This window comes from Hemicordylus capensis, chromosome 15 (assembly GCF_027244095.1).
Source record: "Hemicordylus capensis ecotype Gifberg chromosome 15, rHemCap1.1.pri, whole genome shotgun sequence".
Taxonomy (NCBI): domain Eukaryota; kingdom Metazoa; phylum Chordata; class Lepidosauria; order Squamata; family Cordylidae; genus Hemicordylus; species Hemicordylus capensis.
Window position 1 is genome coordinate 942,981 of NC_069671.1, and position 27,752 is coordinate 970,732.

At 53.2% G+C, this 27,752-nt stretch overlaps 1 protein-coding gene across 1 annotated transcript in view; it reads left to right on the forward strand.

The window, feature by feature from the left end:
- SRRM4 (serine/arginine repetitive matrix 4) overlaps window positions 1–27,752 on the forward strand; it is a 120,342-nt gene that overhangs the window by 58,076 nt on the left and 34,514 nt on the right. The window contains exon 7 of the mRNA XM_053279873.1: window positions 27,133–27,279. Within this exon, the coding sequence (XP_053135848.1) occupies window positions 27,133–27,279 (147 nt within the window). The remainder of the gene's footprint in view (window positions 1–27,132; window positions 27,280–27,752) is intronic.

Consider the following 27,752-nt stretch of genomic DNA (forward strand, 5'->3'; position numbering starts at 1 on the left):
GCTTGGCAGGATCGTATTGAAAACGGCCCCCAGAATCTCAAACTCCTACGGCGGGAAAATGCATCGACTTTTTTTGCAACACACATGCAGCGTTGTAGCACTATAAAAGGAAAGGTTGTGCCATGGAATCGGTGTCGACTCCTGGCGACCACAGAGTCCTGTGGTTTTCTTGGTAGAATACAGGAGGGGCTGACCATTGCCTCCTCCCGCACAGCATGAGATGGTGCCTTTCAGCACCTCCCTCTATCACTGCTGCCCGATATAGGAGTTTCCCATAGTCTGGGGAACACACCAGCGGGGATTTGAACCAACAGCCTCCTGCTATGATTAGGTGGCTTGTAGCAGCACTACACAAAGGTAAAACCCCAAACAAGGTATCAGAAATGTCAACAGCACCCTGCTGTCAGCACAGGGACTGTGGTGTCACAGCACAGGAAGGACAGAAGCACACTGAGCAGATCCGTCGTGACGCTGCTGTAGGGTTTAATCTGGAGGAGGCAGAGTTTTAATGAGGAAAGAGCTCTTCCTTCTTCACTTTTCAGCATGCAGCCACACCACAAGTGGCTGGCTTGGGTAAGATGTGGGCAGACGGGTGAATAAAGCAAGAGGGAGGCTTCCTCATCCGCATATGCCTATTTCCCCAGCTGCTCAAAGGAGACCAGAGCAAAGTGAAACTGAAAGTGAGCATATAAGGAAGGGGAGCGGATCCTTTTCACACCGGCAGGTGTGAGATCCTCCCCCAAGGTCAGCAGAAAGCACATAATCAGATGTGGGAAAGCTTCTCCTAATCTTCCATTGAGCCTTGGGGGCTCTCTAGAGCTTTGCTTGGCTGAAAGCCCCAGATTGCTGGGTCTCTGAACGGCTTTCTGGTCTGTCTGCATGCCCACCAGCTGGACCGCGTTGCAGCTACCAGGCCTGTTTGCTGACCACGTGTACTAGTTGCTGCGCTGGGTGCGGAATATATAATCCCCAGAATTTGGCGAGGAGGACACCAGACTCTTTGCACCTGCCCTCCCTGTATTAGATCCACCAGTGGTGTTGGTATACTACGCATTGGCACCTTCTGAGTTATCCTGTTTAGGCATCTGAGCTGTGGGGTCTCAACTGAGAAGCTGGTGTTTTTCAGTAGCAGAGAAGAAATGGCCCTTGCAGGAATGCAGATGCAGACAGGCAGATACTGTTTTTCAAAAGGGCAGGGACTCTGTCAGTGTTCTCTCTCGTTTTTTTTCCCTTCTGTGTGCAGAATGAGATTTGTTCTGGGCGGGAGTACCAAGGCAGGGTGCACGCACCATGTGCATTCAGAGTGGGAGCTTCCTGATTCGACATGAGCAGGATCTAAAATGAACTGAGCAGACATCCAAAAACTTGTGAGCGTCTAAGCCCCGTTTAAAGCCATCCAAGCTGGTGGCCATCACCACATCCCATGGCAAGGAATCCCATAGATTAATTATGTGCTGGGTGAAAAAGTCCTTCCGCTTGTCGGTCCTAAATTTCCCAACCTTCAGTTTTCATGGGATGGGAATATCTTGCAGTGCTGACGCATGTAGTCTCCCAACCCTGCTAAGCAAAGGGGACAATTCATGCTTGCTACCACAAGGCCACCTAATGGCTCAGCGGAGAAATGCTTGGTTATCAAGCGAGAGATTATCGGTTCGAATCCCCGCTGGTACACCTCTATCGGGCAGCAGCGATAGAGGAAGATGCTGAAAGGCATCATCATCTCAGACTGTGCGGGAGGAGGCCATGGCAAACCCCTCCTGTATTCTGCCAAAGACAACCACAGAGCTCTGTGGGCGCCAGGAGTCGACACCCACTCGAGGGCACCCTTTCCCTTGACCACAAGACCAGCTCTCCTCCCTTTCCGTGCCCACACCGCATGGGGGCTGCAGGGAACAGTGTCTCAGCCGTGCACTAGCAGGGACGGAGCTCCTTCCCCGCTTTTTAAGGAAACCGCCCCCTGCCCTGCCACCGGCTGCCTGAGCCATCCCTGCACATCCCTGCCTGGTTCTCTGCGTGTGTACTCAGAAGCAAATCCCCCCGAGTTCCATGGGCTTCCTTTTCATGAGTGTGGTGGGTTTAGGAAGGGCTTTCACATAACAGGATTTCCCATGTTGTTAATCCTTACTTAAAAGAATGGAAATAAAAAGTTATTATTTTTTAATGAGTAGGGGGGGCGCTTTTCCAGGAGCGGTACTCGCTGTTCAAAAGGCTGCACACCACTGTAGTGCTGCTCCCGCGCATGGCGCATGCTCAGCAGGAATGTGCATGTTGACGCTGCACCCAGGCTGCTGGGATAAGCACTGGAGCCACACATGGCCTTTCGAACAGCAAGCGAGCACCACGCCCAGAGAAGCGGTGGGGAGGCGGAGGAGGCAAGGTCCTGCTTACCTGCTTTTTAAAGGAACTGCCCCCCACCCCGTTTAATTGGTTCGAATGCTGGTGCCCGAACCGATTCCGCACTTCCCTAAGGAACATCCCTAGTTTAGAGGAGGGCTACAAAGATGGCAGGGGGGAAGAGGTGTCTAAAAACCAAGCCCTATGGCTGGACGTTCAGTGTGCAACAATTCGGATTATTAGAAAGCATTTTGGCAATAGCTATTGAAAAGTAAGAGTTTCTAGCTTGACTAAACTTTAGCACAGGCCTGATCTATAAGATGGTAGGCCATGTTTTTCTGCTTCTGCCCAGAAATGTTTTGAGGTTTGGAGCTGATAACTGAAAAACAGGTAGTTGGGTCATGGAATATTTCAACATGGAGACAAAAAGGAAAGAGGAAGAGAGCTGGTCTTGTGGCAACCAGCATGACTTGTCCCCCTTAGCTAAGCAGGGTCCACCCTGGTTGCATATGAAAGGGAGACTAAAAGTGTGAGCCCTGCAAGAGATTCCCCTCAGGGGATGATGGAGCTGCTCTGGGAAGAGCAGAAGGTTCCCAGTTGAGTCCCTGGCAGCATCTCCAAGACAGGGCTGAGAGAGACTCTTGCCTGCAACCTTGGAGAAGCCGCTGCCAGTCTGTGAAGACAATACTGAGCTAGATGGACCCAGGGTCTTACTCAGTATATGGCAGCTTCCTAAGGCAGTAAACAAGTGATTGCAAATGTCTGATACATTGATGTGACACATACATTCTTGTGTGACTGACCATGTAATGTGCATAACCATGTAACGATCCAATCGGAAAGCAGTCAGCAATTATCCTCATTAAAATTATAAAAATAATTGTACTAAATGGTACGGGGTCCTTTCCCAGATCTTTGTACAGAAGTGTGTCTGGTCCCTCATACAGGGTGAGATAAACTGTTCTCGTGGCTTTCCGCTTGAATTGTGGTGAATTCTGAAATAAAGACTTGTTCTTGAGTAAGATCTGGTCTCTGCCTGAGACTATTAAGGCAATCGATGCCTAAAACTTAGAATCTATCTTCTTCTGAGGGTGACGCTCCCCACTGAGTCAAGGCCAAGCTCAGGGCGAACTATCCCTATAGCAACAACACATCTCTTTCACGATGAGGAATGCTTGAAAAGGCTGGGTCTGTTTCGCCTGGAGAGAAGAAGACGGAGAGAGATGAGAGCCCTCTTCAACTCTCTGAAGGGTTGTCACACAGAAGGAAGTGCGGACGACTTGTTCTCTGTGGCTCCCGGGGACGAGACTAGGACTGATGATGGGCTGAAATGACAAGGAAGACGATCCAGGCTAGACAGGAGGAAGAATGTCCTAACTGTAAGAGTTATTTGGCCGCAGAACAGCCTGCCTCGTGCGATGGAAGCGGCTCTCCTGGACGGGAGTTTTCCAAGCAGAGGTCAGACAGAATGCGGCTGGAGCAGTCGCCGGCACTGAGCAGAGGGGTTGGTCTAGAGGGCCTCTCAGGACCCTTCCAAGTCTAAAGAGCTATTATTCTACGGGACATGCATCTTGTTCTGTCTCATAATAACCACAGCCGCAATGTTAACAACATTGTCACTGGCTAGCTTGCGTCTAAGCCCAAGGATTTGGCTTTGGGCATACACACCTAGTGCAGAGGCTTCTTTCATAGATTACAAGAACAGTCAGTCATTAGGTGGGCGCCGAGCTGGCCAGGAAGGAGGATGCTGTGCAGCCTTTATTCTCCCGGTGGAGTCTCCGCCTTTCTTTCTGGGATGGCTTGTGCCACATGCCTGGAATGGCCAAGAGTCTGTTCCGCTGGATCCCCACTCCTGCCCGCCCCGTCTCTCTTATCTCTGTCTCCCTCAGCAGCCTCTTCCCGTCTCCGGATGCCAGCTGCAGCAGCTGCCTGCCGACGGAGACAGTTTACAGGGTTAAGGGGCAGACTGAGCTCAGCTGGGAGCAGGCTTTCAGAGGCATGCAGCTCCCCCTCCCCCATCTCTGCAGAGTGGGAACAGGAGCCCCCCCACCCCACCCCAGCACTCAGCCATCAGTGGCTGCAAAGGTTCCCCCAGGCCATTTGCTTGCCAACTGATTGTGTTGGGGGGGGGGCTTCCTGCTCACACAAACTAACCAGCAGTGGCATCACTGCTGCGGGGAGTGCAGGGAGGAGAGGCAGAGGGGAGCACCCAGGAGCCAAAGCAGCCCCCTCCTCAGCCCAGAACTGGATTCTTGTTGACTTCTGTAGATCTGAGTGACTCTCAGTAACACCGTTCCCTTGATGTCAGCTCAGCTAGTGCTCCGCTAGAGAAATGCATTTGCATTTGGCGAGAAGCTGTAAGGAAGCGCAGACTGTGGGAGCTCCGGAGGCAGGGATGGTGCGTCCCGGCCTCCAGATATCCCACAATGCACCGCGCAACATGCACAATGCTTTGGAGGATTCCCCCAGGAGATGGGTGCTCTAGGCACCCATCTCTGAGTCCACTGGGACTGAACAAGGCTGAACACAGCCCCAGCAAACACACCATCGCAGAGCCCAGTTTAAAGGCTCGCTCCAGCCCTTAACTCTGGCTAAGAGCCAGTTTTCAAAGTGGGGTTAGGCAGCACTGCCCCACCGGGATCGGGCCCGATCCCTAAAGTTCTCACATGCAGCCTAGCCCAGGCTAGAGAGCCTATGAGGCTGTTCTCTTTCCCAGGCAAAAGCACACAGAGCCACACATTGGTTGCTGACGCCCTGACGCCCCCCCTCCCCACACACACATTCCCAAGACTAAACCGGGGCATTCTGACACCCAGCGCTCCTGTTCTCCCTGCCTGACCTCCGTCCATGTTCTTGATTCATTTCCACATTTATCTCCCACTCTCCCTCCAAGGAGCCCAGAGCGGTGGACCAGGTTATGTTCTTGCCTTGTCAGGAAGGTGCCGTTCATCTTTCCGACGCCTTCCTTTCGGATTTTATCTTTGCGTCATAGTGCAACAACATTGCAAGCCCATTGCAATAAATAAATCAATAGCTGTGTTTGCCCGCTGTAGGAGGCTTGCCCGCTTACAATGGCTCTCTAATGCGGTTTGAATTCGGCGCCACAAAACGCTGAAGCTCACGCCGCTTTTTGCGGGGGGAAAGGCTCGCCATCTGGAAAGCGCCCAGGCTCGGAGAGATGCGTGGGGAGTGGGGGCTGCATTCTGTGGCGATCGATGGGTCTAGGTCAGGGCCACGAGGTGGCGCTGTGTGGGCAGAAGGGGAAGGAACTCTGCAAGGAGAATGTGAAAGAGAGAGAGCTGGAGCCCAGGAGCAGCAGCGGGCGATGGGATGGGGCAGAAGAGGGGAGAAGTGGGGAGGACGAGAGACGGGCCCCTGCTGGGACTAGGCCTCCTCTCCTCTCCTCTCCCACCCTGTTTCTGTCTTCAGTAGCGTAGCGGCCACTCATCCTAAAGAGCCGGGGCTGGGGGCCGGGGGGGGGTACCCTAGGAGGCAGCTTGGGGGTGGCTCCTCTTTCTCCCGCCCTGCCCAAGAGCCAGGCTGCCTACAGGCTGGCCATTCATCAGGTGGAGCTGCACAGCAGCACCAGGTGAATAGCCAGCCTGCAGGCAGCCAAGCTCTTGGGCATGGCAGGGTGGGAGGGAGAGAGAGAGAGAGAGAGAGAGAGAGAGAGAGAGGTGCCACCTGAACTGCGGCTGGGAAGCAGAGACGGCTGCACTTCCTCCTCCCCCCCCCCCACACTGGCTCCTTCTTCCTTTTTTAAAATCCAGGGGTAGTGGGAGGCGGAGCAGCAGCAGCAGCAGCAGTGTGGCTCTGTGCATTTAGCCTACCACTGGGTAACAGGGGTGGGGGGGCGGCAGCTGCATTAGCCCCCACCCCCCCAGACCTTGAGCACTTGGTCTTCAGTGCTGCTGGGCTGCTTCTTTTGGCCGCGAGCCATTTCCCTGCATGCCACATTGTAAAAGCAGCTTGCTCTCCTTTTGCAGCTAACTGGGGTGGCGGAGGGTGGGGGGAGGAATCAATGAGAGTGAGGAAAACAGAAGCCACAGAAGCCAAATGAGTGGGATTTGGCAGAGGAATCGGCAAACCAACGGGGGGGGGGGTTACCCCCTGCAAACTGGGCCAAGAGGCACCTTTTGAACGAGGCGATTCTCTTTCTTGAGCAGGGGGAGAGCAACTGGCCCTCTCCGCCCCCAGCACAGCATCCCTGCAGCGGCTGTGGCTGGTGTCTCTCTTAGGTTTCTTTTTTAGACGGTGAGCCCTTTGGGGACACGGAGTCCTTTTTATTTGTTTGTTTATATCTATGTGAACCGTTTGGGGAACTTTGGTTGAAAAGCAGAACATAAATATTGTGTTGTCGTTGTTGGGTTGAATGATGGAACCCAACAGAGGAACAAAACGTGTCCTTTTCTCCTTGCATGATGCCCGTCCCCAGTGGGTCTTCACAGCAGAGTTTTGGCCAGAGCGGGAGAGGTTGCCGTGGTGGTCAAGGTGGGAGGTGGCCGGAGATTAACGGAGGGAGATGAGGCAGGCTCCCTGCTCCAGTCCCTGAAAGAGCAGCCGGGCTTTGCAGCCAGCCAATACAGGAGGAAACGAGGAGATGCACTTGGTTGTGTTGCTTCGGGCCTGTGTGGTGGTGCTGGAGGCAGAAGCCCAAAGTCTGAGTGATGCAGAGTGACAGGGATGTCCTGGAGTGGTCTCAGGGCAGCCCTGCAGGCAAATGTCTCTCTCCTGTGCTCTTTCCTGCCTCTGGAGCAGCCTCTCCGCTCCCGTGAACCAGAGAGAAGAGGCTGGCTTGAAATGTGCCCTTTCGGAGTCGGTTGCATAATGCGCAGCCCCAGCCCGCAGCCAGAGAGCCGAGGCCTGAGTGGAAGGCTGCAGACGAGGGGTGACAGCCAGCCGGCCAGTTATCGAGGAGCTGGCTGCTGTGGTTGAGGTGAGGTTGAGCCGAGCTGCCGGCACCTGTCAGAGCAGAGCCCTTCGGTCTGGCCCAGGCATCCATGCCCATCACTTGGCCTGCACACAGTCAACCGATGCCTCGGATGTGCCGACACGCATCACAGGACATTCACAGTGCCATCATGCGGTCATGGGCATCCCGGGGGTGGGGCAAGAGGGAGAAGTTGCCCCTCCGGACTGAGCCAGTTCTTGTTGACTTCGATGGGGCATACTCCCAGGGAGGGGGGTGTATTGGATTTGGGGCTTTGGCCTCCCCTCCCCCACGCCAGAAAAAGCCCCATGGAAGCCCATGCACACTGTGGCTGCATGCCAGCATAAATGCCCAACCATGGTTTGCATGAGGGCAGTGCTAGCTTGTCGGTCTGGCAGACATGGTCTCCAGTCCATTGGGTGTCGTCGGATACAGTTCGGCCAAGACAGCAGGGAGCCCCTGCCAGTGGGAAGCCTCCCTCCTCCTCCTCCTGCTGCTGCGGAGCTCCATGAACATCCACTGTGCCTGTTGCTCCACTAAACTGGCCCTCTCCTCCTCCTCCCCGCCCCTCACTCCTCCTCCCCAGACCGGCTGGGAGAAGGAGACAGGCTGCATGACTCAGCTCAGGAGACAGGCTGCATCAGCTCAGGAGACAGGCTGCATGACTCAGCTCAGGAGACAGGCTGCATCAGCTCAGGAGACAGGACGCATGACTCAGCTCAGGAGGCTGCGTGACTCCGCTCTATTTGGCAGTCAGGACCGCCAAACTTTGCCTTCTCGTTTCAGCTGTGCAAGCGGAGAGGGCAGCGGTGGTGAAAAGGAGCTAGGGTTTCCCCAGAACCAAGACCTGAGAGGATCTTTAAGAGGTCAGCTTTGGAACATGAGCTATAAATAATGATGTCATACAGGAAATATCTTCTGGGGATGTGCAGAGATCCTCTCATTGCTGGTCAAGCCCTGCTTCACCCCTGTGTCTGGAATTAGGAGTGTGATGATACACTGGTCTGGTTCACACAACCATTTGAATCTAGGTTTAAAATGGGTTAGCAATATTTGCATTACTGTGTGAACCCAAGAGGAATCTGAGAGGCTCGCCTTGGCATGAGTTCAAAAATCGCACAGATGTTGGTAACCCACAATAACCCGGCATTCGAATGACTGTGTGCCTGCTTTGTTGAAACTATATGGATTAATCCAGGGGTTCTCGGCCTTTGGCCATTGTGACTGGGGATGATGGGAGTTGTAGGGACATAGGGACACAGGAAGCTGCCATTTACTGAGTCAGACCCTTGGTCCATCTCGCTCAGGATTGTCCTCACAGGCTGGAAGCAGCTTCTCCAAGGTTGCAGGCAGGAATCTCTCTCAGCCTGATCTTGGAGATGCTGCCAGAGAGGGAACTTGGAACCTTCTTGCTATTCCCAGAGGAGCCCCATTATCCCCTAAGGGGAGAATCTTGCAGTGCTCACACTTCTAGTCTCCCATTCAAATGCAACCAGGATGGACCCTGCTTAGCTAAGGGGACAAGTCATGCTGCATGCCACCAGACCAGCTCTCCTCTGAGTGGTTGTAGTGCAATCACACCTGAGGGCCCAGGTTTGAGGCTAGTAGTGAGACCCAAGTTTGCACTAGTGTTACGGGATTCTGCAAGGATTCATACAAGGGCAGATCTTGCCTCCCAGAGGCCAGAATGCAGTGAGCCCCCCCCCCCCCCCGTCTACCTCTGGAGGGAGGCCACTGAAGCTCAGCGCTTTGTCTGCCCCTGGGCGGCTCAGGAGGCAGAGGCCTGGCCTTCTTCCTTGCAACTTCCACTGCCTGTCAGTGCAAACCAGAATCCTTCCTTGCCTTTCTCTCCAGCGGCAATTACCCATGCTAAACGGATGCTGATGACCGTAATAGGAAGCTAACGCGGTCTGTACGGAAAGCCGATTCCAAGGATCTAATTTTCATCAGCGCCGGCTGACTTTTTTATAGCAACTGGAAAATGGAAGAGCGGCTAATGAGCTGTAATTCTGAGGAGCTTCTGTCGTGATTGAGACTAATTGTTTTTTATAAAGAAAAATAATTAAATGTGTGAGATGGGGAGAGAAGGAGCATGTGGTGCTTAAAAAACGGTTGCACCTTTTACCTCTCCTTTCCCAGAAGAACAGTAATCTGTAGAGAGCAGATTGGAGAATCGTAATGGAAGGAGCACCCAGAGGCCCTCTAGTCCACCCCCCACAGGGAGGGGACTATTTATTTATTTATTTTTATTATTTTTTATATTTTATATCCCGCCCTTCCTCCAAGGAGCCCAGAGCAGTGTACTACATACTTAGGCTTCTCCTCACAACAACCCTGCAAAGTAGGTTAGGCTGAGAGAGAAGGGACTGGCCCAGAGTCACATCCAGCAAGTCTCATGGCCGAATGGGGAGTTGAACCCGGGTCTCCCCGGTCCTAGTCCAGCACTCTAAACTAGTAAGCCCAGCTTATCAGTCGTTTGACAGACCTTGAGCCTGAAAGAGATTTTATCTGTTGTTCGAGCTGGGAGGGTGGGCGGTGTGTGTGTGTGTGTGTGTGTGTGTACAATAAAGATACTTCAGGACAAAACCTGACCTGGAGACCCTTTTGTCCTAGGGCCGGGTTGCCTAACTTTGCCCCTCACTCACTCATCCACTCTTCTGTATCTGGGGCTGCAGTAAATTTCCACGACTGAAGAATGAGGATTTTTGCTATTAACAAAACTCTAATAATCCATTGTTTCTGGCCTTCTGAGAGGTCAGAATGGGGCAGGGGGTGGGGGAGAGACAAACCAAGAAGAGTGATCAAAGTGTCTGGTAATTTGAGGTTTTGCTGAAGTATAAAGTTAATTCTCACAGGTACGTCTCTCCAAAAAGAGTAGATTACTTTGCCATGGTCGATGGATCAGATTTGCCCCGGGGTCACCTCATTGCCAATGTGGGTCAGAAGTTGCTATCCCCAATGATTGAGATCTAAGGAGAGTGTTGTGCTATTTATGCTCAACAGCAACGGATAGGAAGAGAGGAAGCTGCCATATACTGACTGAGTCAGACCCTCGGTCCATCCAGCTCAGTCTTGTCAGCACAGACTGGCATTGGCTTCTCCGAGGTTGCAGGCAGGAGTCTCTCTCCCAGCCCTACCTTGGAGATGCTGCCAGGGAGGGAACTTGGAACCTAGATGCTCTTCCCAGAGGAGCCCCATTATCCCCTAAGGGGAAAATCTTACAGTGCTCACACTTCTAGTCTCTCTTTTGTATGCAACCAGGGTGGACCCTATTTAGCTAAGAGGACATGTCATGCTTGCTACCACAAGACCAACGCTAGACCATCAGCCCAGATGCTGCTGCAGGGCCAGGGGAAGAAAAGCCAAAATAAATGAAAAAATAAATAAATTGTGCAGCAAATTTGCACTTCTTTAAAAAGTGCATATGTTGGGGGCCACATGCCCCCAATTTTTTGAACATAAGTGTGCATTGGGATGAAAAAGTTGAGAAACACTGGCCTCTGGCTCCAAAGACATTGCTACACATTTAATTGCCAATGGGGTTGCAGAATTCAGTTGCAGAATTGCCAATTGGGTTGGAGAATTCAGAATTTAATTGCCAATGGGGTTGCAGAATTCAGTGGCACCAGCTATGGAGCGGCTGGACCCTGGCCCTGGTGAACCCAAACACGAGAGCCCCTGAGCCTTTTCCTTCAAACTGTCATTTTAATTGTATGCAGATTTATGCCAATGAAATTGATCAATCCATTGCAATGCATTTGATTAATCAACGGAGGTTCCTTTCACCAGAAAAGCAATCTCACTGTTTTTCACTTTCCCCCAGCAAAGCTCTTCTTTTCAGCTGATGTCTGAGGTTGGCTCCAAAGAACTGGTCTCCCCTGCCCCCACCCCCACCCCTGCAAAACGAAGGGGATGCTTCCATTCAAGCTGGTCTGGAGTCATTAGAGCATGGGGGGGGAGCGGGGGGGGGCTGCATCATTCTCCCATCTGTTGTCCTCCGCAGCCAGCCACTCAGAGAACTCACAGAGCCATGAAGACCCCGCAGCTGTGGCAGGCAGGCATCCGCACACAACAAAGCCTTCCGCCCCCGGGGGCCTTCGCAAAGTGCTGCTTCAGTATAGCTGGAAAGTTGTCGACTCTCAAATTGCCAGCTTTGCTGCACGTGCACAAAGCGGAGCGCTAAGGACTCTCTCCCCTGCGGGGGTGCTTAGCAAATGGGGTGTGCTCTGTAGGCGCAGCAGCGGGAGGGGGCAGGGGGGAAGAGCGCTGGGTTGGTGCATTAGCACAAACACCCCCAAAGCAATGGCAGGCGGATTCTTTTCATTAGGGCCAGAGAAGGGCCAAATCAGACACAAGGGAACAGAGGCAGCTGCCATATACTGAGTCAGACCATTGGTCTAGCCAGCTCAGGATTGTCTTCACAGACTGGCAGCGGCTTCTCCAAGGTTGCAGGCAGGAGTCTCTCTCTCAGCCCTGTCTTGGAGATGCTGCCAGGGAGGGAACTGGGAACCTTCTGATGTTCTTCCCAGAGCGGCTCCATCCCCTCAAGGGAATCTCTTCCAGGGCTCACACTTCTAGTCTCCCATTCATAGGCAACCAGGGCAGACCCTGCTTAGCTAAGGGGACACAGCCTGCTTGCGACCACCAGAGCAGCTCTCCTCTCGAAACTCCTCTTGGAATGTCGTCTTTGTTTGAGATTCCGGATGCATTGGATCAAATCACAGCCAGAATGAGTTCAGGGAGGGGTGACGAAGATCGTGAGGGGGGTGTAGAGACCAGTCGGATGGCAGCTAATGGGCTATAGTTCAGGGGCAGACAGAAGTGCCCCTAGGTCGTTTGGGAACCTGGACCTAGAGGCCTTTGGAGCACCACCACCACCACCCCCGGAAGCAAAGCATCACCCCCTACACCAGGGGTGCTCAACTTTGGCCCTCTGCTGGCCTACAACTCCCAAAATCGAATAGAAATATAGAAATCGAATTATTCTCCTCCTCCTCCTCCTCCTCTTCTTCTTCATCCCTGGCTAATGGCCACTGTGGCTAGGGATTCTATGGGAGTTGTAGTTCAAAAACAGTTGGGAGGGCCTAAGTTGCGCAGGCCTGCCCTACACACACACACACACACACAACCATGACACACACAGTATTTTTAACACGTGGGTTCTTGAGGACACAAACAGCCAAGGAACTCCCAATAATGTAAGAATATAAAACAGGTATATTTGTGCAAATAGGCATGAGCAGAAACATTTCAACACACACCACCAGCACGGTGACCACACACTCTGGGACAGACTAAACAGGACTTGGGGGCCCCTAAGGGGTGTGGCGGCCCTGGATGTCCCCCTGGAAGTCCAGGGGTAAGAACACCTCTGGGCCCCAACTCCTGGCACCATCATCCCAGTCTGGACTGGGTCCTTCACAACTGCTTTTGGTTCAGTTCAATGCATTGGGAATGCCAAACATGGGATTTCAACGGGTGTTTAAAAGTGTAAACGAGGCCAAAGCATCATGAAATTGCAAGGAAGCTTTTGCGTCCTCTAGAACTCAGCTGGAAAACAGGAGAAAGAAAAGGGATATTTCGGGGGAAAGGAGGGCCTTTAATGAGACAAGGAGAGGCAATCACCTCAAGCAGCAGATTTTTGAGGTGCCAACGAGGCAGCAAGATGCCTCCTGCTAAGGGTGTGCCGAACCGGTTCGAATCAATCTGGGTTCCATTTGAACCAGTCTGTTTCGACCGGCTCAAACTTGAACCAGACTGGCCTAACCAAAAAAGGCAGCCAGTCCAAGTTCAAGCTGGACCGAGCCTGGTCCGAGATGGACTAGTTTGACCAGGGTTGACCTGATTCGAGGGCTATGCTTGTGAAGGGGAATCTGGTGAGGATAAAAGTGTTCTAAGGGTGTTTGGGGGGGGCGGCAAGAGGGCACCTTACTGGCTTTGGTGGTGGCGGCGGCGGCGGGGTGGGGGCAGTGGTGATGGCTCCTCTAAGCCCCATCTGCACTCCTCTGCAGCAGTGGCCTGGTCCTGGCCTCCCCAGCTGCGTGGAGGCTGGAACTGGGCTGCCACTGGCCGAGGCTGCTGAGGGGGGCCAGCAGAATCCTCACACTGGATTCCCCTATACAGGCATAGCCCTCAAACCGGGCTGAACCAGTTTGACCCGGGTTCAACTGTTCGTACTGGACTGCTGGCCAGTTTGACTGCACCAGCTCACGGACCTGTGGTTTGGTTCAAATTCGGTTTGAATTCGGACCGAAATGCCAAATCTGGTTCTGTGCACACCCCTACCTCCTGCTGTGGCCATCAAAGAAGCTCTTTAGGATAGATCTGACCCTTGCAAACGTTGTCAGTGTGTTCTCCGGACTACCAGATTTGTGCCGGTTAAAGTGCTGCAAAGTGCAACAGTATGAGGCAGTGGCTTAAAACTGCGACTACAGCATTTCTCGATGCGGTTTTTAATGCATTGTGACAGGGTTTTGGCCGTTCATATTGCCCACCATTGCAGTGGGTTTCCTGGGCAGTGGGTGTCCATATTCCACCGGAATTGCATTCCCTGCTCCCTCTTCCTCCTCCATTTTGGGCTAATGGAGGTTGCAGAGGGGGCGGGAAATCGCTCGCACGACAAACTCTTTTTAAAAAAAATCTTGGTGCTTTTGCACAAAGCCGCCAGCAGTGGGGAGCACAGCTAGGGCTGAAAGCTGACCCTTGTGCAAGAAACAGAGTGATTACACACACACACATGTATATATACTAGCTTTACATATAAACAGATCCTCAATCTGCCAAATAAGCCAGCCAATCCACAGTGCACACACACAAAAGGAGGAAACATGAACGCGTCCGTAAAATGAGTCTGATGAAAAACAAAAGCAAATGCAATCGAAATCAAAAGCCGAAAGCAGATGAAAATCGGGTTGCACCTCTGTGCAAAAACCCAGGTGGAATTTTTAAAAAAAATTCATTTCACTAAAAGATAATTTCATGAACGGGACAGAAAGGGTCTGTAAAAATCAACAAATTGTTGCACCGCGATTTCGACCGTCCACACCATACCACACTGCAACGCATACACAACGGGACAAGCCTCCTACAACGGAAAAATACAGCTACTTTCCTGCAATGCATATACAACGTTATAGGACTACAACACATCAATAAAATCCGAAACAAAAGGCATCGTAAATATGGACGGCACCAGGCTGACAGCGATGCCGCAGCATGGGCAATATGGAGGGGCACATCGCGGACACGTTGCGAATTTGTTGCAGCATGTAATGCAGAAAACGCCCAGGAGTGCCTCTCCTCCCACTGCTGGCAACCCTTGCTAGAAGCACGAGGAGAGAGAAGAGGAGGCTGTTGGCACCTGCCCTCCTCCCTGCCCCCCCCATGCACTTCCAAAGCCTACAAGGACTGGTTTGGAAAGGGGGCTGCCGCTCCAGGGACAGGAGGCAAGGCAGGATTTGGCACTTCACCTCGGGTGCCCCAAAGTCCCGGCTGCCCCTGTGGATTCAAGTCCACCAGCATGCGCCATAAAATGTGTTGTGTGAAGAAGTCCGAAGCGGCCCTTTCAGATCCAGAGGCCGCTCCAGTTCCCCTCCCATCTATCGTTCCAAACACACACACCCTGCAATGTAACCTTGACTGGCGGCTGCCTCCCCCCCACATCGCCCCCCCTACCCCCCACCCCCTACCCAATCTCCGCTGTTTATCTCTTCCTTCCTGCCAGCTTCCCCTGCCATAATCCCCACACGGGAGCGTCTGATCTCCCCCCATGCCTTGATATCAGGGCTCCCCAGGAGAGGCGGCCCCAACCGCTGTGGCAACGCACAGCCGTGCGCACAGGAACCACGGATGGTTTTCAAAAGCAGTGCGATAAAAAGGGGCTTGTTAAAAGTTAATTGATCCTGAAAGGAGAAAGGAGCTTGGAAGGCGGGTTGCGCCCGGAATACAATTGCCGAAGCAAAAGCCCACCCATGTCACTGGCGTGCTCATCGGGGCCTTCTTTCATGCATTCCGGTTAATTGGAGGGCGTGAGTGGATCCCGCCTCCTGTCCCACCCCCCCACACACCCCCACACAAAGCCAGCATCCTGGGTAACGGTGCACTTGCAGAAGGACAGTGCGCAGGCAAGTTCCGCAACATCAGGAGCATCCCGGAGTGGTGTTGGCCTCGCTTCGGGACTGGCACAAGGACTTGGAGCCGAGGAAGAAATGGCCACTCAGGACGAGCTTTGCACAAGGAGGAGACGCTGGCGAGTTGCACAGCAGGCCTGGCTCAGCCACTGTTGTGTCGCCCTCCCCTTGCAGAATCGTTGCGCATGATGCACAGCACCCATTGTATAGCACAGCATCCACCACAGCACACCCTTGAAGCACATGGCCTGGATAAGGCTTCTCAGCAGCAGGGGCTTGTCTGAACAAGCCGGCGGGCACCCAAAGAGGCAGCTCAGGTTGCTCCTCTCTCTCCCCCGCCCTGCCCGAACTGCCTGCAGGCTGCTATTGGTCAGGTAGAGCTCTTAACGGTGCAGCCCTACCTGATGAATGGCCAGCCTGCACACAGTGTGGTTCTCGGGCAGGGTGGGGGAGACAGGAGCAACTCAAGCCACCGTGCCTCCTTTGGAGCCCCCCGCCCCCGGCTCACTTGGACAAGCCGCTACTGACCTCCACGAGCGAAGGTGCAGCTTCACAGAGTACCACAAGCACATGCAGATGTGCAACCTTTTTGCGTGAGTGCAACTTAGTTGTGCAAGTGCACACTTAGAATGCCAACCACTGTTTTTTCCGTGGGTTCACATCCTGACCCGTACTCCACACCGCCTGCCTTTCAGTTTTGCGTGGAGAATATCTAATATTCATGTTGACATGGCCACATCCACAGTGTGCGAATTTTCAGTGTGAATTTGGCGACTGTGAATGCAAAAACCAGTTCCCACCGTCCCGTAAGCTCCTCACTGGCAGACTGCTATCAGCCAGTAATCAAGTGTGCGGAACAGTGGCAGATTCCTATCAAACGCAAAGGCAGTCTTGGATTGTAGCACGAGCAGAAGGGCCTGGCACAGCCTCGGAAACGATACGCAGCTTGAAACTCCTCTAGAAGGACCCTCACAATCACGCCCTCAGTGAACCAGTCTCTTTGGCCAGAGTCACCCCTGCTAACTTGGCAAAGAGGCACCTTTTAACGTGGTGGTTCTCTTTTATTTAGCAGGGGGAGAGCAACTGGCCCTCTCCACCCCCAGCACAGCATCCCTCCAGTGACTCTTGCTGGTCTCTATCTTATGTTTCTTTTTAGATTGTGAGCCCTTTGGGGACAGGGAGCCCTCTTCTTTATATATTATTTCTCTGTGTAAAGCGCCCTGAGCCATTTTTGGAAGGGCGGTATAGAAATCAAACTAATAATAATAAATAATCAATAAATATCCGCTGCCGCCGCCGCCTGTTCCAAGATGCAAAGGGGACGTGGACGGCTTCTCTTATTTTGCAGCATCTGGGCTAGGAGAGGGAGGCAGTCTGTGACCACGTGACCAATACCCTGCTCAGGGATCCGCCGTCGTCTCTGATGTAATTACACTGATGGGCTTTGTGTGATAAGGAGATTAATCAACCCATTACACCAGAGCGGTTTACCCACAGACGGAAGGAACCGAACAGAGCGGCTGGCTGTCCATGCTCTGTGCCGCTCGTGCGCTACCGGTGGGCCTGCCCAAGTCCCCTCGGCCAGCTTCGGCTTATTTCTACAGAGAGGAAGCGAGAGACCGAGGCACGGGGGTTGAAGCCCCATCCCTGACCCCCTGGCACTGGGCCCGCTAGCCAGCAGTCAGTCTGGCGTCTCCCTTGCCCTCCCAGGCCTGGCTCTAGTCTTCTGCCCCCTAAGCGGCCTCTGCCCCCCCATGCCCAGCCCCTGATATGACCCCAAAAGAGCTTCCCCAAAGAACACTTCTTTTCTCCAGCCGGACACGGCTTTAGACATGGATTACTTCTCAGGGTGGGATAAAGTAGCATTGGAAAAGCAGTTCTGGGCAGAGGGTGAAGTGAAGGGGGGGGCTTAGCTGCTCCCTCCTGCCCTTTAAATATGTCCCCAGAGTACTGCTTTATAGGAGCTGATAGGCAGGGGAGAGCTGGTCTTGTGGTGAAAAGGTAAGGTGTGCCATCCCTGGCGACCACAGAAAAGCCCTGTGGTTGTCTTTGGCAGAATACAGGAGGGGTTGACCATGGCCTCCTCCCGCGCAGCATGACATGATGATGCCTTTCAGCACCTTCCTAGATCGCTGCTGCCCGACCGAGGTGGTCTGGGAGATATACCAGCGGGGATTCAAACCGGCAACCTCGGGCTTCCTAGTCAAGTCATTTCCCCGCTGCGCCGTTAGGTGGCGCGTATGAATTGTCCCCTTTGCTAAGCAGGGTCTGTCTGGGTTTGTGTTTGAATGGATGTGAGCGCTGTCAGACACCCAGCTGCAGCTCAGTGGGAAAGCTGCTTCTTCCGTGCAGAAGGTCCCCGGTTCAAGCCCGGGTCGCATCTCCAGGTAGGGCTGCAAAGGGCTCCTGCCGGGGACCTTGGAGACCCCCTGGCAATTTGTGTGGTGGGCAATACTGAGCGAGATGGGCCAAGGGTGGGACTCAGTAGCAGGCAGCTTCCTGCGCTCCTAGGGGAGCAGGTGGAACTCTGCACTCTGGCTTGCCACCATGATGTCTAGCTGGGCTCTCGGCCTGAAAGTTCCAGGGTCAAATTAAAGGTGATGTTCAGCGTGTGTTTAAGGCAGGGCTGGTTCCCTCTAAAATGCCCAGGAGCTGGATCTCACACACACACACAGAGAGAGACACACACACCCTTTTTGCCACACTCCCCCCACCCCAATAGCAAGTAGCAGGTGGGGTGGGGCAGTCTGGATCCAGGCCATGGCAGCGCCAGGATTAAAGCCCCACTCACCTCTCCCGCTACAGTCCCCATTTTTGAGGGGGCCCCAGTCCAGCTGCTGTCTGGTTGAAAAGAAACAACAGCACATAAGGACGTAAGAACAGTCCTGCAGGATCAGGCCCAAGGAGGCCCGTCTCGTCCAGCACCCTGTTTCCCGCAGTGGCCCACCAGATGCCCCGGAGAAGCCCACAGGGCATGCCCCCTCTCCTGCTATTGCTCCCCTGCAACTGGGATTCAGAGGCATCCTGCCTCTGAGCCCGGAGGTAGCCTGTAGCCATCAGGATTAGTAGCCCACTGGTAGCCCTGTTCTCCATGAATTGGGCTAAACCCCACTTAAAGCCATACAGGCTGGTTGCCATCACACATCCCTTGGCAGAGAGTTCCACAGATTAATGACGCTCTGTGTGAAAAAGTATTTCCTTTTGTCGGTCCTGAATTTCCTGAAAATCAGTCTCATGGGATGCTCCCTAGTTAATCTAGTGTTATGGAAGAGCAGGGGGGAGGAACGTCTCCCTCCCCACATTCTCCACACTATGCATAAGTTCATCATCCTTTATCAGGTCTCTCCTAAGTCACTTGTCTCTAAACTAAAAGGCCCCAGGTGTTGTAGCCTTGCCCCAGAAGGAAGGGGCTCCAGGCCCCCAGTCATCGTGGTTACCCTCTGCTGCACTTTCCCCAGTTCTACCATACCCTTTTTGAGATCTGGTGACCAGAACTGTACACAGTCCTGTATTCTAAACGTGGCCGCACCATAGATTTGCAAGCATACAATCAGAACTGGCCCAGCAGATATTAAAACCCCAGTTGAACTTGTTTTGCATCGTGATGGCCTCTTCCTTGCCTTCCACTTGAGTGGAAGTCTCTGGGGGGGGGGGGGCGGGGTGTGTGTGTGTGTCTGAATGGTATTCTCTTTGTATTCTGTAGTGCAGATGGCTTACAGTCTGCCCTTTCGCCGTTGCCTATTGGTGGGGAGCGACACTGGGCAGGAAGAGAGAACAATTTCAGAAGAGGAGGTTCCCATTCAGAGCCATTTATATCTTGAGCAAATGGACACTGATTGCAATTCCAGCTATTTTCTTTGGAGTTTTATATGCCTGCAGGAACCTCATTCTAAAGCCTGCAAAGATGGCTAGATGAGGCATTTCATCACATTTTGTCCATAAACTTTCCCCACCCGCTCCTATCTCTGCACAATCAACCCACAATCCAGAGGGAAACAAGGAGCAACAAAGTTCTTCCGCGGGGCTCCTTTTAGGTGGGGAGGAGAAGCAGCAGCACCCCAATGCCTGAGCCATCACACCCCCGCGCTTCTTGTGCCGCAGATGAATCCAACGGGGGCCCCCCTGGTGAGAACTGCTCCTTGAGTGGCATCTCACAACCAGCTTCCCAATACATGCATCTCAGAAAGGAAATGAGCCCGACTTATTTTCCTAAAGCCAGTGATTAGGTGCTGTAATTAAGAGAGCGCTGTGCCTGATTTCTCATCTCCCTCCCCCCCTTTTTACATTTAATTGGTTTCTTCCCCAATTCAATCAATCTGGCTCCGCCAAAAGGGCCCCGGGCTGTGAGCGGAGAAGGCGCGTCCACTTGGCTAGGACTGTTTTCCTTGGGTGCAGTCGCCAAGCGCCTCCTTGGGGTGGGGCCAGCAGGGAGCCCGCAGAAGCCCGGGGTGGTGTCTCCAGAGCACCCCTGTTCCTAGCCCACTGATGAAGAGCCCGTGATAGGAACGACAACCTGCCGGGGTGCTCAACGTGGGCTTGCCAGATGTGGGGTTGGGCTGCAGCATCCACCACCCTCCGCCACAGAGCCCAGCAACACCTGGGGACCCAACGCTGAGCTCCCTACAAGGCCGAGCCCTTCCTCTTCCCCATACTTGCTCTCACCGGAGGAGGGCTCTGTCATGAGGCGAGTGGCGGCAATCGCCATGAACCCCAAGCCTGACCCCAGAGTATTTGAGGCTGACACAGAGGGCGCGCAGGGACGCGGCAGTCGCGAAGGCCAAACGCGCTTTCTGGGTGTGCTCTAGTCCTCTGCTCTCTTGGAGGCCCCGCCTTCGACCCCCTGCTCATGGTGGCCCCATTGCCTTCAGCTTGGCTTGCCCCAGGGCTGTGCTTCCTGATCCTGACACACCTGCCCTGCCCAGGGACGACCACAACTGGGCCCCAGGGTGGGGAGTGCGGAGCCCTTTCCCTGCCACCATCCCTCGAGGCATCACCTCACCGGGCGGCTGCTACTGCTGCTGCCTCTCCTTCCTTGCTGCCCCGTCCTGCCTACATACTTTCCCCGCCTTCTCATCCAGGACTCATCCAGTTTCTTTTGCTGTTGGCTGGCTGGCTCTCGCTCACATGTGCATCTATTTCCCCAGCCTAGAGGGCAGGAGTTGCGGTCCAGCATCATCTAGGGACCCGAACTTGAGAAGGTATAGTGGTTAGAGGGCTGGACTAGGACCGGGGAGACCCGAGTTCAAATCCCCATTCAGCCATGATACTTGCTGCGTAACTCTGGGCCAGTCACTTCTCTCTCAGTCTAACCTACTTCACAGGGTTGTTGTTTGAGGAGAAATTTAAGTTTCTCTGGGCTCCTTGGAGGAAGAGCGGAATATAAATGTAAAAAATAATAGTAATAATAAATAATAAAATTCACGGAGGACAAGTCTGTCAATGGCAAGTCGTCTTGATGGCTACGGGCCACCCCACCCCCCAATTCAGAGGCTGTATTCCACTGAAGACCAGTTGCAAGAAAGTAGTAGTGTGGGGGGGCTCCATCTCCTGCTTGTGGGCTTCCCGGGGGCATCTGATTGGCTGCTCTGGGCAACAGGACGCTGGGCTCGACAGGCCTTGGCCCATTGGGATTTGCTTATACTCTTAACAGAAACTGGGGGTGGATGAAACTGCCTGGCAGGGAGTCATGTTTAGTCCGACCAGAGACCACCAGGACTGGCTTTCAGTTGCAGGGCCCAATGTCCCAGCCCTCGCTAGAGATGGGGAAGGAACTGGAGTCCCCGGTGGGATAGCTGGTCACCACGAAGACAAAGCAATGGGAAGTGGCAGCATGCAGGACCGCTGAGTCCATCTCTCTGGCTTGAGTGACTTGTGGCTAATCAGGAGGAGAATATTGCTCTGAGCCTGCGAGAGACAAGAGTCCCCGGGGGTCTCTGGGGAGGCTTGTTAAGGGCTGTGATGTACTGGAGGGCAGTGGAACGCATTGTGACACAGCCGGCACAGGGGAGATGCCCGGCTCGCTTGTGGCCTCTTTCAGCTTCCTGCCTCTCTTGCAAACGAAATTGGTTTCTGCTCAAAGTTCTTCATGCTGCTTTCTACACTGAGGAAGGGGCAGGGAGGAGAGGAAGAGTTTTTCATTCTAGCAGGCATGGGTTCAAGTAAGAACATAAGGAGAGCCCTGCTGGGTCAGGCCCAAGAAGGCCCATCTGCCGTCGATCTGTTGGCACGGCTGACCCCTCAGGATTTATGAACCCTCCAGCTCCACTTCTGTGAGTCAAGATCAAAATTTGGTAGATAAGAGTAGCAGCTTAGTTGCACGGATGAAAGCAAAGAAGGACTATCCAAGATAAAGTAGTATAAGCAAAATAAAGTCCCTTGAAACTAAACTAGGTACCCCCCTCTACAATATCTGAACAATAACTGAAACAAAGGCGCAAGGAAGGAACAGAACAAGGACAGGCTGAAACGGTGAACAATTATAAGCACCAGGAACACTGTCTGCAGTAGGCAACGCTGCTGACAGTCCTGTCTCAGGAACAGCATCTGCTTGATATAGGGCTCGAGATAACCGGCAACCAATCAGGCTTTCCTGACTCAGCATTTCTATTGCCTCTCCTGTGAGATCTTGCACCTGCATGCCTCCCACTGAGCCTTTCTCTTGAGACTTCTTCTTAACACAGGTGAAATTCCAGCTTCCTCCTGATCAGTCTCGTCAGCCCTCATCTCTGCCAGCTGTTCAGATTCCCCTGTCTGCTGCTGCCTCACCTCAGCTCTAGAGTCTGTTCTCACAGCCAAATCCTCCTGCTGTGCTTCTGAGCCTGCTCTCCCAACCAAGTCCTCCCCCTTCTCCTCTGACTCTTCTGACTCAGAGGTCTGGGCCATGACACCATCGAGTCCAGCATCCAGTTTCCCACAGTGGCCCACCAGATGCCTCTGGGCCAAATTTTGGGTTACGGCCCATTTGACTCACGAGTATACCCCTTAGGTTCTGGCCACACGGGGAGCCCACAGGCAAGAGATATGTGCATGCCCCCTCTCCTGCTGCTCCTGCTCCCCTGCAACTGGGATTGAGAGGCATCATGCCTCTCAACGAGCTGTCCACCACGACCCCAAGATCTCTCTCCTGGTTAGTCTCCGACATATCAGACCCCCTCAGCATATACGTGAAGTTGGGGTTTCTTGCCCCAATATGCCCCTATTATTTATTTATTTATTTATTTATTTATTTATTTATTTATATGCCTCACTTTACACTTGCCAAAACTGAACCGCATTTGCCATTTTGTTGCCCACTCACCCAGTTTGGAGAGACCTTTTCGGAGCTCCTCACAATCCGTTGTGGATTTCCCTACCCTAAATTGCTTCACAGTATTTGGGTGGGGTGGGGTGGCAGTTTTTGGTGAGGGGGTGCGAGATTGTCGTGACATAGTGCAGCAGCTGCACAAGATCAGCACACAGTCTGGTTCCCAGGAACCTCCAGGGCATGCTGTGCAAACTCACCAGCCTCCAGTTCTCAGCTTAACTTCCTGACTTCCACCCAACTTCTGCCCAATATCTGTAACCAACATTCAGATGTCAGGTGAATGTCAGGTGGAAGGCTTGGGAGCTGGAAATTGGTGGGTTTGGACAACATGCCTACTGGGAACATGCATTCCCCAGGAACTCCTTGGAACCTGTTCCTTGGAACCAGGTTTTAAAGTGTGTGTGTGTTTCCATGGAAGCCCCCCCCCCACTCATCTGCCTGCAGCTTAGTGGCATAATGCCCTCCCAAGGAACCAGCAGGATTTGCAGCGTTTGTCCAGTTCTGAGAAGAAATAAACTAAGTTATGAGATGGCCAATGTTAAGGATCTCCTTTTCAGAAATCCCCCTGCCTGCAAATTTGCAGGTGCTATAATGCCTTCAGAAGGCTATACCTGCAATTTTCATCCCATTCTGTCAAGAAATAAAAAATTATAGACATTTTAATGTTATCTCATTATAGCCTAAGGAATCATTTTAGCACTACTATGATCTTGTGCTAGATCACCGCTCTCCCACCGCCCAGCAGTAATCAAAATACCACAAGAGCTGCCATTTATCTTCTTTTCTTTTCTTTTTTAAAGGAGAAAATAGTAGTCTCAACAGAACAATGTGGGCATGTTTACTTGGAAGTAAGAACTTCTGCCTGACCATACCAGATTAGTGCCTTCCCTTTAAGTAGGAAGCCAGCCACCATCTTAAGCCTGACAGAAGCTGCTTTGGGGGGCTTCTTCCCGTCTTCTTAAGACAGAAATACCCTTCCCACCCACCCTGTTCTGTTCAGCTTCCAGTCTGAGGAAGGCTTCTGTGCCACTTGAAAGCTTGCTTGCGTTACACGGCGAATTATGGCTGGCCCTAATCAAAGAACTGTTTTGCTGCCCCTGTTGGGATGTTTTCTATGGAACACAAGCAGAGACGTGTGTGAGTAAGTGTTGATGTGGGCACGTTTTGGCCCCCTCACTTTCTGTTACTCCTGTTTACACTCGTTGAGTAATATTTTGGTTTTGATTTGTTTCCAGAGCTAGTTCATACTTGGCCTGGAGACAAGAAAGAGCTGGAACAAGCTCTCTGAACTATTTCCCCAGGGCTGAAAGCAATTATTGATGGAAATAATTGTTCTCCAATCCCTTCAAAGGCTGCCTCTCCCCCCCCCCCCGCACTGCACACAGGCACTCCCCAGAGGTCTAGAATACGAGTAATCCCCTTGGATTGGGCTCTGGGGGTGTCGGTGGGGTGGCTGCCTGTGTGTTTCCCCCCTTGCAGACTTTCATGTTTGCAATGGAAAAGCATTTGCAATTTCAGATGAATGATTGTTCTAATCTGAAAGGAAAGGCTTATCACAACGCTCCCTGCAGGGAATGTAATCAAGGAGAAATGCCCGATGCCAAGCCTGCTCAGGTACGGCAGGAGGCAGAAGCCCTTTGATGGGAAATCGGGGCCCTGGCACTTTGCACAAGGTTTTGCATGCTAGGTGTGCAGCCCTGGATTCACCAAATGGGACGCTGGACTTCTAGAATGGCCTGTAAGTATGGAGCCGGATCACGGGTTAGTACCTTAGTACCTTCTTAGCTTAGTACCTTCTACTCTGATTGGCAGCCACTCTACAGGTCTCAGACTCCCCGGGTTGGTTGGTTTATTTTTATTTATTTATTTACATTTATAACCCACTTTTCCTCCAATATTTCATCTGCATGGGACATGGTCTGTAGCCACCCACTGTGAAGGGGCCAGCAGCCTACAGCAGGTGTGCCACAGCTGGCATGCCAAGGCATGTTGAGTGGCACCCACACACTGTCTCGGCATGCCTCCCTGGCCCCGGGGAGAGTGGTCCACTCTGGCCTCGGGCATGGCCTCCCCCCTGCCTTCCCCCAATCAGCTGGGAGGCAGCCGGGCAGGGGGAGGAGAGCTGCTCTTGTGGGAGCAGACATGGCTTGTCCCCTTAGCTAAGCAGGGTCCATCCTGGTTGAGTATGAAGGGGAGACTAGAAATGTGAGCACTGGAAGAGATTCTGCTTCAGGGATGGAGCTGCTCTAGGAAGAGCAGAAGGTTCCAAGTTCCCTCCCTGGAGGCATCTCCAAGATAGGGCTGAGAGAGATTCCTGCCTGCAACCTTGGAGAAGCCGCTGCCAGTCTGGGTAGACAATCCTGAGCTAGATGGACCAAGGGTCTGACTCCGTATATGGCAGCTTCCTCTGTTCCCATGAGGGCCACACTGTCGGCTTCCCTCGCTGAGATCGTATCAGCCAGCCCAGGCGGATTGCTCCCCACAGCACTCTGGGCAGGGAGGGCTCCAGACAGTGTGGAACTAAGGAATGTGGGCAGCTGTGGGTGGGACCCAGTGATGGGCACATGTGATGTGGAACGGAGCACTGCTGTTTGGCGTTCCGCTGGGCCACCCATTTCTGGAAGGTGGCCGGCCCCTGTTCTGAGGGATAGTTCTGCCTGCCCTGCCCGGCAGAAATGCTCAGAGCCTGCCTGCCCGCCCACCCGGCACGGTCCACAGAGCAGCAGCCCCCAAGATCCTGATGCGGAGCTCAGGATGGCTGCTGCTCCCGGCTTCTCTCACCCCCGTACCTGCCTCCAGGCTCGGCTGCCCTCCCCACCCACGCTGAGCTGCCTCCACCGAGCCCGGCTTCCTTTGGGCTGCCTGGCCCGCCCAACAGGCTCTCGCCGGATCACAACACACAAGGATGGGTGGCTGGCGAAATGCATCCTGACACCTCCGTTGGCCTGTGCACAGCGGAGAGCGCTTCCTGCCTCTCTGAACTCCCAGTCAACCTGGAGGGGGGCCGCTGTGCGGACCCCTCCTCCCCCCCACCCCCACCCCCGCCGCCAGTCCAGATATCTTAATGGATGGATGGATGGATTTGGCTTGGTGGCTTCCCATCCCAACTGCAGAAAGCAACTCTTCCAGGGAGAATGCAAGGTCAGGAAGCATCCGTGTGAGCTCGCTCTCTCTCTCTCTCACACACACACACACACACACACCCCTCTGCCCCAGGCTTTGAAGCCAGAAGTGACATTTAATCAAAGGGCAGAGTAGACCGAGTGCATGTAGGAGGTTAAAGGATTGTTTCCACTGGGAAGATTACTTCACTCTTTCGAAATGAATAATCAAATGATAATGTGATTGTATTAGTGACTAGAAAATGCAGAAGGGGGGGGGGCATTCTTACTCCCTCACAAATGCCTGTTTTCTTGGGTGTCAGAGTGGGTTGTGTGCCTCTAGTCTTACTTCAGAAAACCAAGAAAGTAGGGTCCCATGCATTTGCTTTGTGGCCATCTGGTGTGTTGGGAAACATTTGCTTCCCAAGGTTTTGGTTATCACCTATAAAGCTTGGGCCCTGGGTATGGAAGAGAACGCCTTCTTCGCGATGAACCCCACCGCCCATTGAGATCATCTGGAGAGGTTTGTCTGCAGTTGCCACCGGCTTGACTGGTGGCTACTTCGGGACGGGACTTCTCCTCTGCTGCCCTGAGGCTTTGTAATGTGCTTTCTGCTGAAATAAGAGCCTCCCCATCTCTTACAACTTTTAAAAGGGCAGTCAAGACGCATTTGTTCACCCAGGCTTTTAATTAGATACTGTTTTAATTGCGTTTTAACAGTTTTAACGTTTTAATTTTAATTGTTGAAATGTTTTAATCTTTTATTGGCTGTTTTTATTGTTTTGTAAACCGCCCAGAGAACTTGCGTTTTGGGCCATAGAGAAATGTATTAAATCAATCAATCAATCATTTGCTTCAACATTGTGGCCGCCATGCTCCCCATGATTCTGATGCCTAAGGATGGACTATTGGGGTCCTCTCTTGGCTACCACTCGCCTCAAACCTCTGGCTGCCTTTCAGTAGTGCCCAAATGAAAAACTGCCCCCCAAGGATGGGGATGTGTCTGTCCTGCAGGCTGAAAGGGGTTGGGGAGTCCTCCTGACCTCTTGCCAAGGAATTCTGGGAACTGCCACAACCAGTAAAGTGGTATAAAACCAGTGTGGCTTTGGAGAGCCTGCCGGCGCACCCTTATTGTGGTCACGGTGGCCCCCTTGGGATGCTGCAGTAGCGCTAGGTCCAGGCAGTGCCTTGGCTGCCGCCGGTGCCCCTCTGACCTTCCATTCTCAATCCTGAGAGTTCTCTGCCCCAGGGAGCCTTCAATAGGTGACACTGCTGATAGAGACGTTGGGACTCTGTGCAGCGGGCAAGTTTCACGGGAGGTGCTTTCTCTTGCAGCACCGAAACACCCAGCAGCCACCCCTCACTCCCAGCAGCTGAGAAACACCCGGAGGAGACACAGCCTGCCCAAGAGACCTCCAGAACGAATGGTTGTTCCAAGCTGAAAGGCAGCCAGGAGCAGCACCCCAGGAACAAATCACACAGGTAAGGCAAGCGGACATCAAAGCACGAGGTGACTGGGTGGCAGGCGTGTAGCAAGGCTGGAGCGGGCCCAGGGACGAGGTTTTAAAACGGGCCCCCAGCCCCTCCAAGTCCAGGGCCTCCGCACACCCCAAGGATTTAAGTCGGAGACTTCAAAACAAGCATGCTGCCTGGAAACACATTTCCCTGACGACACACACGCACACTCCACAAGACAGAGTGAGAGACATGGACTGCTCTCTATCTGTGCCACGTTTCATGCCTCGCACCCGCTAGAAACACTCATGAGGAAACCGGGCCCCTCGCTGCTGCAGATGAGCCCAGGAGACTGTCAGCCCTGCAGGGCGGGCCTTGTCGGTCCTCTCAGGATCCTGAACCACTTCAGTCAAGCTGGATTCCAGGCGGTTTTTCACAGGGGGGGCTCTGAGAGCCCTTCGAGACACCTCTCCTCCTCGGGAATTGTGGAGGTGCTGCAT